Source organism: Mixophyes fleayi, chromosome 11, assembly GCF_038048845.1.
Source record: "Mixophyes fleayi isolate aMixFle1 chromosome 11, aMixFle1.hap1, whole genome shotgun sequence".
NCBI lineage: Eukaryota > Metazoa > Chordata > Amphibia > Anura > Limnodynastidae > Mixophyes > Mixophyes fleayi.
The window spans coordinates 93,727,869-93,743,208 of NC_134412.1; the positions used below are offsets into that span (position 1 = coordinate 93,727,869).

Below are 15,340 nucleotides of genomic sequence, written 5' to 3' on the forward strand. Positions count from 1 at the left end.
TCCCCCCAGACATGGCATAGACACGCCCCCCGACAACACACAGCCTAGACATGGTATAGACACGCCCCCCAACAACACGCAGCCTAGACATGGTATAGACACGCCCCCCCGACAACACGCAGCCTAAACATGGTATAGACACGCCCCCCCGACAACACGCAGCCTAGACATGGTATAGACACGCCCCCCGACAACACGCAGCCTAGACATGGTATAGACACGCCCCCCGACAACACGCAGCCTAGACATGGTATAGACACGCCCCCCGACAACACGCAGCCTAGACATGGTATAGACACGCCCCCCGACAACACGCAGCCTAGACATGGTATAGACACGCCCCCCCCCCCCCGACAACACGCAGCCTAGACATGGTATAGACACGCCCCCCCCCCCCTGACAACACGCAGCCTAGACATGGTATAGACACGCCCCCCAGACATGGTATAGACACGCCCCCAACACGCAGCCTAGACATGGTATAGACACGCCCCCCGACAACACGCAGCCTAGACATGGTATAGACACGCCCCCCAGACAACACGCAGCCTAAACATGGTATAGACACGCCCCCCGACAACACGCAGCCTAGACATGGTATAGACACGCCCCCCAGACAACACGTAGCCTACACATGGTATAGACACGCCCCCCAGACATGGTATAGACACGCCCCCCAACACGCAGCCTAGACATGGTATAGACACGCCCCCCGACAACACGCAGCCTAGACATGGTATAGACACGCCCCCCGACAACACGCAGCCTAGACATGGTATAGACACGCCCCCCCCCCCGACAACACGCAGCCTAGACATGGTATAGACATGCCCCCCAGACATGGTATAGACACGCCCCCCGACAACACACAGCCTAGACATGGCATAGACACGACCCCCGACAACACACAGCCTAGACATGGTATAGACATGCCCCCCAGACATGGCATAGACACGCCCCCCGACAACACACAGCCTAGACATGGCATAGACACGACCCCCGACAACACGCAGCCTAGACATGGTATAGACATGCCCCCCAGACATGGTATAGACACGCCCCCCGACAACACACAGCCTAGACATGGCATAGACACGACCCCCGACAACACACAGCCTAGACATGGTATAGACACGCCCCCCGACAACACACAGCCTAGACATGGCATAGACACGACCCCCGACAACACGCAGCCTAGACATGGTATAGACATGCCCCCCAGACATGGCATAGACACGCCCCCCGACAACACGCAGCCTAGACATGGTATAGACACGACCCCCGACAACACACAGCCTAGACATAGTATAGACACCCCCCCCCCCCTAACACACAGGCTAGACACTGTATAGACACCCCTCACCCCCCCCCCCCCAACACACAGGCTAGACACTGTATAGACACCCCCCCCCCCCCCCTAACACACAGGCTAGACACTGTATAGACACCCCTCACCCCCCCCAACACACAGGCTAGACATTGTATAGACACCCCCCCCCCCTAACACACATCTAACACATCTAGACATTGTATAGACACCCCTCACCCCCCCAACACACAGGCTAGACATTGTATAGACACCCCCCCCCCCCCAACACACAGGCTAGACACTGTATAGACACCCCTCACACCAATGCTAGACATTGTATAGACACCCCCCACCCAACACACAGGCTAGACATTGTATAGACACCCCCTCACACCAATGCTAGACATTGTATAGACACCCCCTCACACCAATGCTAGACATTGTATAGACACCCCCTCACACCAATGCTAGACATTGTATAGACACCCCCTCACACCAATGCTAGACATTGTATAGACACCCCCTCACACCAATGCTAGACATTGTATAGACACCCCCTCACACCAATGCTAGACATTGTATAGACACCCCTCACCCCCCCCAACACACAGGCTAGACATTGTATAGACACCCCTCACCCCCCCCAACACACAGGCTAGACACTGTATAGACACCCCTCACCCCCCCCCCAACACACAGGCTAGACATTGTATAGACACACCTCACCCCCCCCCCAACACACAGGCTAGACATTGTATAGACACCCCTCACCCCCCCAACACACAGGCTAGACATTGTATAGACACCCCTCACACCACCAACACACAGGCTAGACATTGTATAGACACCCCTCACACCACCAACACACAGGCTAGACATTGTATAGACACACCTCACCCCCCCCAACACACAGGCTAGACATTGTATAGACACCCCTCACCCCCCCAACACACAGGCTAGACATTGTATAGACACCCCTCACACCACCAACACACAGGCTAGACATTGTATAGACACCCCTCACACCACCAACACACAGGCTAGACATTGTATAGACACACCTCACACCACCAACACACAGGCTAGACACTGTATAGACACCCCTCACACCACCAATGCTAGACATTGTATAGACACCCCTCACACCACCAATGCTAGACATTGTATAGACACCCCTCACACCACCAACACACAGGCTAGACATTGTATAGACACCACTCACACCACCAACACACAGGCTAGACATTGTATAGACACACCTCACCCCCCCCCCCAACACACAGGCTAGACATTGTATAGACACCCCTCACCCCCCCAACACACAGGCTAGACATTGTATAGACACCCCTCACACCACCAACACACAGGCTAGACATTGTATAGACACACCTCACCCCCCCCCCAACACACAGGCTAGACATTGTATAGACACCCCTCACCCCCCCAACACACAGGCTAGACATTGTATAGACACCCCTCACACCACCAACACACAGGCTAGACATTGTATAGACACCCCTCACACCACCAACACACAGGCTAGACATTGTATAGACACCCCTCACACCACCAACACACAGGCTAGACATTGTATAGACACACCTCACCCCCCCCCAACACACAGGCTAGACATTGTATAGACACCCCTCACCCCCCCAACACACAGGCTAGACATTGTATAGACACCCCTCACACCACCAACACACAGGCTAGACACTGTATAGACACCCCTCACACCACCAATGCTAGACATTGTATAGACACCCCTCACACCACCAATGCTAGACATTGTATAGACACCCCTCACACCACCAATGCTAGACATTGTATAGACACCCCTCACACCACCACCACACAGGCTAGACATTGTATAGACACCCCTCACACCACCACCACACAGGCTAGACATTGTATAGACACCCCTCACACCACCACCACACAGGCTAGACATTGTATAGACACACCTCACCCCCCCAACACACAGGCTAGACATTGTATAGACACCCCTCACCCCCCCAACACACAGGCTAGACATTGTATAGACACCCCTCACACCACCAACACACAGGCTAGACATTGTATAGACACCCCTCACACCACCAACACACAGGCTAGACATTGTATAGACACCCCTCACACCACCAACACACAGGCTAGACATTGTATAGACACCCCTCACACCACCAACACACAGGCTAGACATTGTATAGACACCCCTCACACCACCAACACACAGGCTAGACATTGTATAGACACACCTCACCCCCCCCCAACACACAGGCTAGACATTGTATAGACACCCCTCACCCCCCCAACACACAGGCTAGACATTGTATAGACACCCTCACACCACCAACACACAGGCTAGACACTGTATAGACACCCCTCACACCACCAACACACAGGCTAGACATTGTATAGACACCCCTCACACCACCAACACACAGGCTAGACATTGTATAGACACCCCTCACACCACCAACACACAGGCTAGACATTGTATAGACACCCCTCACACCACCAACACACAGGCTAGACATTGTATAGACACACCTCACCCCCCCCCCAACACACAGGCTAGACATTGTATAGACACCCCTCACCCCCCCAACACACAGGCTAGACATTGTATAGACACCCCTCACACCACCAACACACAGGCTAGACATTGTATAGACACCCCTCACACCACCAACACACAGGCTAGACATTGTATAGACACCCCTCACCCCCCCAACACACAGGCTAGACACTGTATAGACACCCCTCACACCACCAATGCTAGACATTGTATAGACACACCCCCCCCCCAACAACACACAGGGCATACAGACACACACACCAATAACACACAGTGTACACAGACACCCCAATAACATACAGTGTATGAAGACACACACACTGTACTGTACACACGGGTCAGGGATACAGAGGACACAACTGCTTCTCGCCTCCTGGGATCTGTGTACAGCTGGATCACAACATCGGGGCCCGCCCTCACTGCGCCTGTCTCATCTCGCACTGCATGCCGGGATATGGAGTCCTCTCCTCCCGGGGCACGCCGGGATATGGAGACCCCTCCGCCCGGGGCATGCCGGGATATGGAGTCCTCCCCCTCCCGGGGCATGCCGGGATATGGAGTTCTCGCCGCCCGGGGCATGCCGGGATATGGAGTCCTCGCCGCCCGGGGCACGCCGGGATATGGAGTCCTCTCCGCCCGGGGCATGCCGGGATATGGAGTCTTTGTGAAGAGGCGGGAAGGGCGGACTGTGAGGTGATGGTCGGTGGTATCACCCCATCCCCGGGCAGTTATTACCTCTCCGTGCCGGGGCCTCCAGGTGTAACATAGTAATAGTTATAATAATAATGATAATAATAATAATATTATTCCGCACGTTGTCTCGACCTTCCCCCTGACGTCGGGAATATGTACGATAGACATTGGGGTGACCCTTATTGTGCATAAATATATTATATAAACACCGCTCACATCTTATATTGTCAAGGCCACCGCTTAATGTGAGGTAGACAACCTGTAGAACTACAAGTATCAGCAAGTCCTGCCGGCCAGTACTGTGATGGGTTTATACTTTATGTTGGTTACTGCGGCCTCAGTCCGGGTACAAGTTGTGCACCTAGTATTAGGTCTCAGAGATCTCCCTGTCACTGCTGTGGGAGCCTCCTATCATGGCCGTGTTATCACTATAAGAATCTGTATTTGTGTCAGGACGGTAAGAGGTGCTGGAACCTCTCATTTATGTATCCAAAACTAACTTGTTTTGTTCCTGTTGCAAATGGGGATCTTTGTTTCTATCTCACATAGGTTAATTACATGGTTGTCACCTGACACATACAGTAGGGGGAGGATAACCTAATCCCTGGAATGTCAGGTAGGAGATGTCCATGTGTCAAGTGATAACTGTATAATTAACTATAGATAAAAGCAATGCAATGCTTTTATTTCTCTTATGTGCACGTTTTTTTAATGCATGTGTGTAAAACAACAACAAAAAAGTAATAATGTATTATATGCATTTAACATTTATTAGGAATACATTTATTATATTTACATTATGTGAAAATATATCCATAATAACACACATCCTTTTGTGGTACAAAATGCTGGTTTATAGAACACAACAGTGACACAGTTACAAAGAGCAACAAATAAACAAGCGTACAAAGTATGTTTTTGAAAATAGCTTCTCTGAAATGGTAACATTAGCGATACTCCCCAATCTTGGGTGTATGAAACATCAAGGGCCTAAGGCAGCGGTGGGCAAACTCTGTCCTCAAGGGCCACCAACAAGTCATGTTTTTAGGATTTCTGTCTGTAGAAACAGGGGGGATAATTACTGACCCAGCCAAATAGATTAACTCAGCTGTGCATGATTAAAGAAATCCTAAAACCATGAACTGGTGGTAGCCCCTGAGGACCGAGTTTGCCCACCACTGGCCTAAGGTGTGTAATTCATTTTGAATTGTCATTAAATATTGGGAACAGCAATATGTGGTGTCTTCGTATAACAATAGGAATTACCTAGTTATGTGTTTCTTAATTTCTCTGTAATATGAATGTGTAGTCTTGTGTACAGGGCCCTCTCTCCTATTTGTGTGTTAATACTCGGCCTTGTTTTATTACGGTCTGTTCCCATGTGTAAAGCTCTGTGTAATATGCTGGTATCCTTAAAAAAAAAAATGGTGCAAAATATATTGTTTGTATTTATTAATTAGTGGTGATTTCCCTGTTTGTGGTTTTCAGATCTTTCAGTAACTTGTATTTGCTATATTGTATCAATGGGTATACATGATGGCTTATTATCAGCATTTTTTTAAAGTTTAACATTTTTTAATGTCGATCATTATTCAGTTTGGTTGATGAAGGGCCAGATATGGGCCAAAATGTTACATAATGAAGCTGAGTCTTTGCTCCACTCTTTTTATAATACACTGGTGATTTAATGTATAATATTGGTGATTGCTGTGTAAAACTTGCTAGTTTAGTTGTTGATTGTAATATGCTACACATTCCTGATTATATATTGATGGGTAGCTTGTGGGTATAACACACTGGTCATTGCTGATAATATATGGGCCATTGCTGGATATAATTCGTCACTGGTATGTTTATGCTGGTTGTTGCGGTTTGTATTTGCTGGACATAATATTTTGGGTTCTTGCTCAGTGTATAACATGCATGTTTGAAGGCCTGTAATATAGACCACATGTGGATTCTGCTGTATGTTCCAGCCATGCAGTTAATGGGACTGTGCCATGCTGGATCATGTGTTACTTTTGTGGGACCATATTTGCCTACAGGGTCATTCCACATCAAATCAACACAATTTTAGAAAGAATTCTACCTTCCGTTCTCTAATTTCAATTAAATTTGGTATAATAAATGCTGCTATGGGTGTAGAGAAGCCCCCCAAATCTTAAGCTGATATGTGCACTGGTTTAGAAGTTAATATGCCTTTTAAAGTTGCACTTTTTTAACAAATGTAAATTAAAACTTTGGGGATTTATTAACAACAATATGAATAATTGATGAGATGTTTTTTAAACATAAAAATATGTCTTTTTGAGAAAATCAAAATTTTGATTTTAAAAATGTTACATTGTTTAATTTTTATTGAAACATGATGCTGTGTTATATATGAAAGCCCATAAAAAGAGGTTTAAAATGAGACCTTGCCCAACTCTCTAGCTCAATCAGGTGAGCTACAAATGCAATTTAAAAAAATGTTAAAAGCTATTTTTTTGTTAAACAAAAATTGTAACTTTAAAGGTGTATAAGTTCAAAACCGGTGCACATATCAGCCTAAGATTTGGGGGTCTTTACACCCATGACAGCATTTATTATACCAGATTTCATTACAATCTGAAACGGTCAGTTAGAAACCCTGTGTTGATTGGAGGTGGAAGGACCTGTGTGTATTGGTGGCCAGTTCACTAAGAAGTTGCTTGTACCTCTCCTCTAATGTTGTTTTGTAATAGCTGTTACAAAGTATCCCCATTATACTGCACCCTGCGGAGAGACTGAGGCAGAATATGTTCTGATTCACAGCAAATTGAGTGCAAAACACAATTATAGAATCTAAGCACCGTTTTCCTTTCAAAACATCATGAGATTATTTTATATGTAAAGCCCAATTTTCCCAGCAAATCAGTGACCATGTGCAGGCAAAGCTGTATTCTTAAATTCTTGAAGTGATACATTACTCTTGCTTATTATATTAATGTTACAGCCTTGAATGACCCCTGAATGTTGAGGGTTTTGTTCCGTCGTCCTGCTGCCTTCCTGTGTATCAATCATAGACGACAACTGATTGTCCATTGTGTACTTGCAGACTTGACATGTCCATTCTTGTTAATAAGGTTTAATCTGGAGCTGACCCCCATTTATCTACCACCATACAGCAATTATATTACCACTGTACTTTCTGCTCACCCTAAATCTGTCCTATAGCGTGCAGCCTGCTGGGATTGTGCGATCTTAGCGGTAGTATTTATAAAGCACTTTAAAGACACGTTCTATTCTTCCTCCACTCAAGACCAATTCACACTCAGGGGAACGCCGGATCCTGGTAACTATGGAAACTGCATATAATGGCAGCCAGCGAAGGTCTGTGGATGAGAGCAGGGTGCGTTGTGAGATAACACATGATGTGCAAGGAAGGTGACGGTGGTATTGTCAGTTCTGTCATTTCAACGCACTGTTCTATTGTCCCAATTAATAAGCTGCAAAATAGTCTTTCACAGGATTTGGTTTTGGATGGCGATAGAAATTTTATTCAGATTTGGACTAAAAAGAAAGTGAAATTTTTGTAGCGTAAAAAAATGAGGGAAATTCAGTTCCCCCCTTAACACCGCAGCGTTAAACCTATTACCGTTAATAGTTGGTAATTTTAACACTGATTTCTGCTCATGGAGCCGCAAGTAAAAATCCAGGGATAAAATTACCATATTAACGATAATAATGCACACTTACCGTAATAGCGCGCAGGCCGCGTTACTTTTGACAGTACGCGGCCAATTTAATATGTCCCTTAAAGTACGAAACAGAATTTGATCCATCAATGAGCAAATACTGAGTTCTACATCACTGGACTATAGGGGGCGCCAAATTGCCCTCTTCTTTGTGTGAAAGCCAGACTCACTCGGCTGCAATACCTGTGATATTGATAGGAATCTAATTTAATGTGTGGTCCTGAAGGGTAATGGGAGCCACCTGAATGTATTCGTGTATTTCTCATTTTATTATGTTATGCTTATATACTTAGATTTGTCAGATTGCCATCTGGTTCTTGTCGACTTAGGGATTTATTAAGAATGGTGCACAGATAATTGCAATATGAATGTTCTATACCAGTGTTGGCCAACCTGTGGCACTCCAGGTGTTGTAAAACTACAAGTCCCAGCATGTTTTGCCAATATATAGCAGCTTATTGCTGGAAGGTTATGCTGGGACTTGTAGTATCACAACACCTGGAGTGTCACAGGTTAGCCCACACTGTTCTATACCATGACAATCCGATTATCATTTTTCTAGTCCAATTTAGATAATGAAAACAAATGTCAGATGGTTTGTTCTTGGATACAGCACCTTTTATTTTTACATTGCACCAGTTTTAATAAAAGCAGGTTATCACTATGAGCAAGAACCCTGTAAAGCAGTGTCCACCCATCACCCTGTGAACAATGAGGGGCTTTTTATAAAAGGCTTTTGCAAATGAATTCACTGTAAATATAAGGCAGGATGTGTGGGACATTTTCATTACCTGCCCCTCAGCACAAAATAACGGACAATGGTTTACTGAAAAGAAGGCCCTGCAAGGTAATGAAATGGTTATTAAAAACCAGGTCAGATCAGGCGTACAACGTCGCCAAGCTACCATCTAATGGACCCTTATAGAAACGGTCTCTGTAGTAATGGATAATGGACAGGAACATAAGTGTAAACAGGTTACAGAGGTTATTTTATTGCCATCTGTGTATTTAGTGTGTATATGAAAATATATGCAGTGGAACGTTGAAACTTGAGTTTATGGTTGCATGAGCTCTCTGCATGTTTCACACAAGGCCTCCGCCCACATTGTTAGGTCAGTGTCCAGACACAGGTGAGAAGGCGGAGACTGAGGTCATGTGACATCTCTGACCCTGTGCATGAATCCCTAGTTCCTGTCTGGAGGGTTTACACCTCTTACTGACCTGAACAATTGTTTTTATATTTTTACTTTGCACTGGGCATTTTAATTTATTTCGCTATCAAAGCTATTTTAATGGGACTTTTAATATCGAAACAGCCAGAGCTCTTTTGGTAGAACCCTGCAATAAATGTTTTTATTTTATGTGCTTAGTTTATGTACTAGGGGAGGAAGTGGGTGGACAAAAATTAGGGTGATGGCACACGATGGGTGACAATTTGTGAGGGGTGGTAGAAAAGGGGGGACTTATTTATTTTTATGATTTTTTGTTTTTGTTTTTCTTAATCTCGGATAGCTCCTGTTAGGACAGGGGCAATAAGATCTCTGTATCCCAGCATAACAATGATGTAGTGATAACGAATATTCCAGTTGACAATATATTACTTTAATCCGGTGGTAGTTATCGGAGCGACTGCCACAAAGTGGACATGGATTGGCCGAAACGCTCATCCCCGACAGTGCTAAATCTGACTGTTTAAAAAGCAGAAGTTTAACAATTGCGACGAATGAAGATGCCGGAACACCTAAATGACGTCACTTTTCAAGGGCGACAGTAGTATTTGTGGTGTTAAAGGTGTTTTACCAAGACTTCTACATTGGATAGGCGGCGCCCCCTTGCATTTGCCCCTTAATCGGTAGTCTGTTAATACAGATAAAGGAGAGGGCTGGATGCACACTCATGTCCTCGGATTGTTGAGGGAGGTTGGAAATATTTTTGATGACCTTTGTTACAGAGGAGCACATAGAGCATTATTTAGATCCATGGAGTTTATTAAATTATGTTGTGATTTTCCTAATGTTTGGTAATTCAATGCAAGATAGAGGCAGGAGAGAAGCGTATTTGGATATGGTGAAAACATCCAGAGTAGTGGAGGATATACAGGAAGAACACAGCTTATCACTGATTGAAAAGTGCAGAACCACATCTCCAGTTTCTGACAGCTATAATGAATGAAAGACCTCCAGAGACACTGGCAGTCTGTAGTGCTTCACACAGACTAATAAAAGTTCAGACAGTAGAAGCAGACACAATACTCACACGTTGCAATCTTGGTAATGGAGAGTATCCAATATTCCAGATAGCCTGAAGTCAGCAGAACTCCCAGCGCAAACGAGACGAGCCCAGAGCCCCGCAGTGCGGTATCAGCAGGCAGTGTGATTCTTCCTAGTTGGCAGACAATTGTTCTATATCTGCAGTTCTATGTTCAAGCTGCAGTACTCGCATAGAGAATTCAAAGTAAGCTGAATTGCAGAATGCTGTATTAACGTAGTTACTTGTGTCGCTGACAAAGATGCATAGAACAGAGTTCTAAACGCCAAAGTTCCAATTGGGTCAGGAGAGAAGTTTTTGCTAATTAAATTAGATGGGTGTGCAGTGATTCATGATCACAAGAAATAGTCAGTCCCAATATCCTAACATCCAAGCTGTTGAAAAATGTGAACCTTGCTACGATAAAGACCTAAGGACATCTAACAGGTAATTGTGCATACAAGTGTAAAAGTTTTTAATCTCAAGAACAATTATTTGTGAGACTAAGCACAGGTGTATCCCACTTTGTTTCCACCTAGGATAAAGTAATTGTATGACTAGCACTAACGGTTTAGGCAATCACAGATTGTGCTATGAAATGTTTTGTTACAGTAGAATATATATTAAATGCAGTAATAAAAATGGTAAAACACGTGGAAAACCTTTTTTTTTTTTTTTTGCATGGTCTGCCCAAGATAAGTCAAAATAAATACATAATTGTATAACTGGTGATAAAGCTTGCTATAGATACATATATACATTCATAAAACAATGTAGAATACATATATTTTATTGCAATAAAGGGGGAGCCACAGGTGCGCCCATATTAGTTGGGATTATTGCTGTGTAATATGACTGCTTTTGATCTGGAAGTGCTAATGGGCTGCAGAGACTATAATCCATGAGAGCTCCTGGGACGTTCTTTATATTGCACTCTGCAAATCACCTTGCACCTGTATGCCTGTGGGGCCTGCCCAGCGCACATCAGGGGGCACGCTTATGTTCTGCAAAGTAGCAGTTTAAATGTCACATCAAAATCCAACTTTCTTTTTAATAAAATTTTTCTTTTTGACTCCTTAACTACTGCTTGATTTAGCCTTATGCATAGCTTAATTTAATTATGAGAGGGGACATTAGAACTGTCTTTTTATTATATTTTTCCTTGGGCAAAGTGCTCCTCCATTGAAAAGCAACTGAATAGTGCAAAATATCCCATTACAAGCTAAAGATGAAAACCACAACTCCAGCAATGCAGAGCTTGGTGTAAAATCCAGTGTTTGGGGTTTTTTTGTTTGAGGGAAAATGGATTTGTACTCTTCCACAAAGCAAGACACACTCAGGGCATGTACTTCCCTCTACCAACCTTTATCATTGGCTGCTGTAAGCAGCACTAATTTGGCCCTGTGGTTGGATCACATAGAGATAACTTGATTTGTGATGCCGTAGCCATTTGTTGGGGAAAATCTGTTTTGTAACTTCTAAAGGAAGCCTCGTGCTAATTACACCTTTTTCCTCTGTGATTGTCCAACACCTTTTTTTTTTTTTAGCCTGAATACACTGCATACTGTGTGCTAGAACCTGTGTGAGCAATGTAACCAGCAAGTGATTTGGGAAATCACATATTGTTGTAAATGTTAAAGTGTAAAGTTGCATTTTCATGCCTACAGAATATTATATCTTGATGTTAATTATCTGGCGTAATATCTTAGACGTTGTGGTGCCGCTAGCAGCAATGTAAATAGGTGTTGATCCCTCCAGGCTGATTTATGACCAGGCTGCATGAAGCAGGCTGAATTGGTTAAAGGGGCAGGAGGCTGGATTACCTCTTGCCAGGGTATGTGTGCAAAACTGTATATAAAGAGCTATGTTTTACCATGCAGTATTATTCTATCTGTAACTACTGGAGAATGGCTAGTATCTCAAACTAGCATGTGACAGTCCTCATCAGGACTCTTGAGCAATAAAAGCATCACTGCTTGAAAATTCTGCCTGAGACTATTACCTGCTGTATCCTGTGACCCACAGATAAGACCTTACATTTTAATCTGTTCGCCAGCTGTCCTGTGTTGAACCCAGCGTTTCTCTGTCAATATTCTGCCCGGTACCCAGCAGTCCTGATCCATAGTAAACGGTCAGGAGGTACCAGCCAGCCCACAGCACAGAGGCGCTGCAGCAGCTATACCAGCTACCCAGAAGTAAGCGCTTCTAGGTGTCGCAAAGGAGCCTAACGGTGGCAGCAAATTTCTCCTACAACTATTGTGCAGTTGGCATTCGTAGTCTGGTGACAAGGTGACACCAGTAGGAATGGTTAGTGACAGCCGGTTACTGATGCTGAGAAGGAAACCAAGATAAACTGTGCAGGAAGAACATTCCTCCTTCAATTCCTTCTTCCTCCCCCTACAGACTGGGTGGTGAAGTAAGCCCATTTGGTCACAGGCCCCAATGAACACTGATGCACATCGTGGCATGTGACAATATTAGAGGATTTTGTGCCTTGAACATCTTGCATGTTGTAAATAAGGCCCTTTTTATTACACTATTTTTATTTAGATAGTTTGTTTGTAAATTAACAAACCATCTGGAGGTTTTGGTACGTTATTCAGAACAGCATTCTGTTGTCTGAGTGTGTGTCTTCACTAATGTATCTGCATAAGTCTGCTATGGGATATCCACTTTGTGATAATGGAGAAGGCTTCCCACAAATTCAGGCACAATTCCACTTGTTAGGTGCTTGGCAGATTACCCACCATGAGGATTATGTTCTAATCCAAACAGTGTTTGTAGAAGGATTGATTGTTACCCAATTTGCTGCTGAAAGTTTATAATTCAAATCATGACTTGTCCCTGATTTTAAATTAGCCTGACTTTTCCTTATCCTTCTTTGACTTGTTGTCATTGAGTTATTAATGGATCTCTGAAATCCTCTGAAGATCTTTGTTCCTCGTTGGTAGCCATTTTTATTCCCTGAATGTTTGCAATAAAATGAGTTTCTCGCTGTTTTTCAAAATCCAGCAGGCTTGCTTGTATAGGGGTGACTCTTGTATACAAGACAGATACATAATGTCAGCCCTAGTTTGTACCTTAGACTGTATCTGCACACTGTAGAGATGGGCTTAATCCAGTATCAGGTTTGTGGATTGGGCCTAAACCTGCATTTTTATCAAGATTAACGTTCTGGCTCATTTAAGATTTGGCTAACTGTATCCAAATCCTTATCCCCCTGTGATGTGCATATATGCACAGTCCTAGCTTGCATGAACTAAAATTAGTTTTAGTTTTTTCTTAATTTTAATATGCGTATTGGGATTTGAAGAACGAACTGCTTTAATATTTTGGAAAATGATTTTGCATTTGGCCCATTCCTAAAAGTTTTTGGTGCATCTCTAGTGATTAGGTTCTGCTTTTCTCCAGTAGTCCACTTATTGTCCTTCCTGGATTATTGGAACATGCATTTGGGAACTGCTGCAGAGTCTCTTGGTAATGGATCATTCAACACTTTTATGTTATTGCAAAGTTATTAACAGTTATTCAAAGTGAGGACCAACCCGGTTGTCTTCAATAAAGTGTATACTATCAACTACGATAAAATGCAGCATTGTTTGCAGCCTTAATCAGAGCACTGCCGAGCTATGACCAGAACGGATTCCTTACATGTTGTATGGAGCCCATTTTATGTATAAATTACTTCCTAGCTGTCATTAATCAATATTTTACCAGTTTATAAGGATATTGTTGCTTTCCTTGTGACTGATATGCTTCTAAATTATGGTGGAACTAGGAGCAGTAGGTTCTACCAGCGTTTCCGCCTTTGGCCATTTTGATGTTGGGAAGCGTGGTGAAATATCAGGTGTTGTACTGTTGGTGCATTACAGGACCACTAAACACAAGAGAATACACCTTTGTGCATGTACTAAATGTCCCTCTCTCCACTATTTCTGATCCTGTGCTAGGTTTTCCTTAGAAGCTTTGCTGCAGAAAACACGGTTACTCCATGTCAAGCTGGAAGCCATCTTTGGTGGGAGCTTGGGACATAGACTGTAAACTGTGTGAACAGAACATTGCTCACTACATGCAGAATTTCAACAAGCTTGCAAGAGTTTAAAATGACATTTTTATGTAATGACTGAATAACACTGAGTCAGGAGCAGGAATACACAAAGCCAGATTTGCTGGTCAAATCCATTTTATATTTGACTGGAGTCAGCCTTAGGAGTGAGTGGTCCCATAGTTTACTGTAGCAGTGGTATTATAACAGGACTAAAGATTTAAATGCAGCACTACAATGTGTTAAAGAAGCAGTGGAATACCCTGAATGATATTTAACACCATCAGCCAGAAGAAACTGAAGCAGTGGGCGGTCCTGACAGAGGATGACATCACTTTTATGGATGTGAGTGTTAAGCTGGGGACACACCGATGCAATAATCGTGCCGATCACAGAACTCGCGACTATTTGTGCAGATATTGCGTGATGCAATATCAATTATGGTGATCAATGATGGCACGACGTCGGGTAAATGTGGAAGTGTGTACGCACTCGTGACCAGCAATGTAGACAGATGTCTACTGAGTCACCATCTTTTCAGCAGATGTTTGAGAGATGATCACAGATCTGAAGGTAAATCGTACAGGCGTGTACGCATGAATCGGCATGTTCATCAGGCTAATCAGTGGTTTGTGAAATCATTACAGAAATTGCGTGTGAAGTAAGATTGCACAGTTGTGCACCCAGCTTTATGTAATCGCCGGACATTCAGAAACCCACCCCCCTGTTGCTTCATTATGTCCTGACCA

The 15,340-nt window shown here is 44.0% G+C and overlaps 2 protein-coding genes across 7 annotated transcripts in view; one reads left to right on the plus strand and one right to left on the minus strand.

Moving 5' to 3' along the window:
- Positions 1-4,421, minus strand: part of EI24 (EI24 autophagy associated transmembrane protein) — a 13,583-nt gene extending 9,162 nt beyond the window's left edge. Inside the window, 1 exon segment of the mRNA XM_075190368.1 lies at positions 4,226-4,421. The gene's annotated coding sequence lies outside the window, so the exon portion shown is untranslated.
- A 129-nt stretch (positions 4,422-4,550) lies between these two features.
- FEZ1 (fasciculation and elongation protein zeta 1) overlaps positions 4,551-15,340 on the plus strand; it is a 46,299-nt gene continuing 35,509 nt past the window's right edge. For 3 of the 6 annotated variants that reach the window (XR_012679890.1, XM_075190364.1, XM_075190362.1), the window contains exon 1: positions 4,552-4,647. Coding sequence is in view for 3 of the 6 variants with exons in the window: in XM_075190364.1 (XP_075046465.1) it covers positions 4,587-4,647 (61 nt within the window). In the remaining 3 variants the exon portion in view is untranslated. Of the gene's footprint in view, positions 4,648-15,340 lie in introns of all 6 variants that reach the window. The other 3 variants (XM_075190365.1, XM_075190367.1, XM_075190363.1) reach the window with 2 other exon arrangements.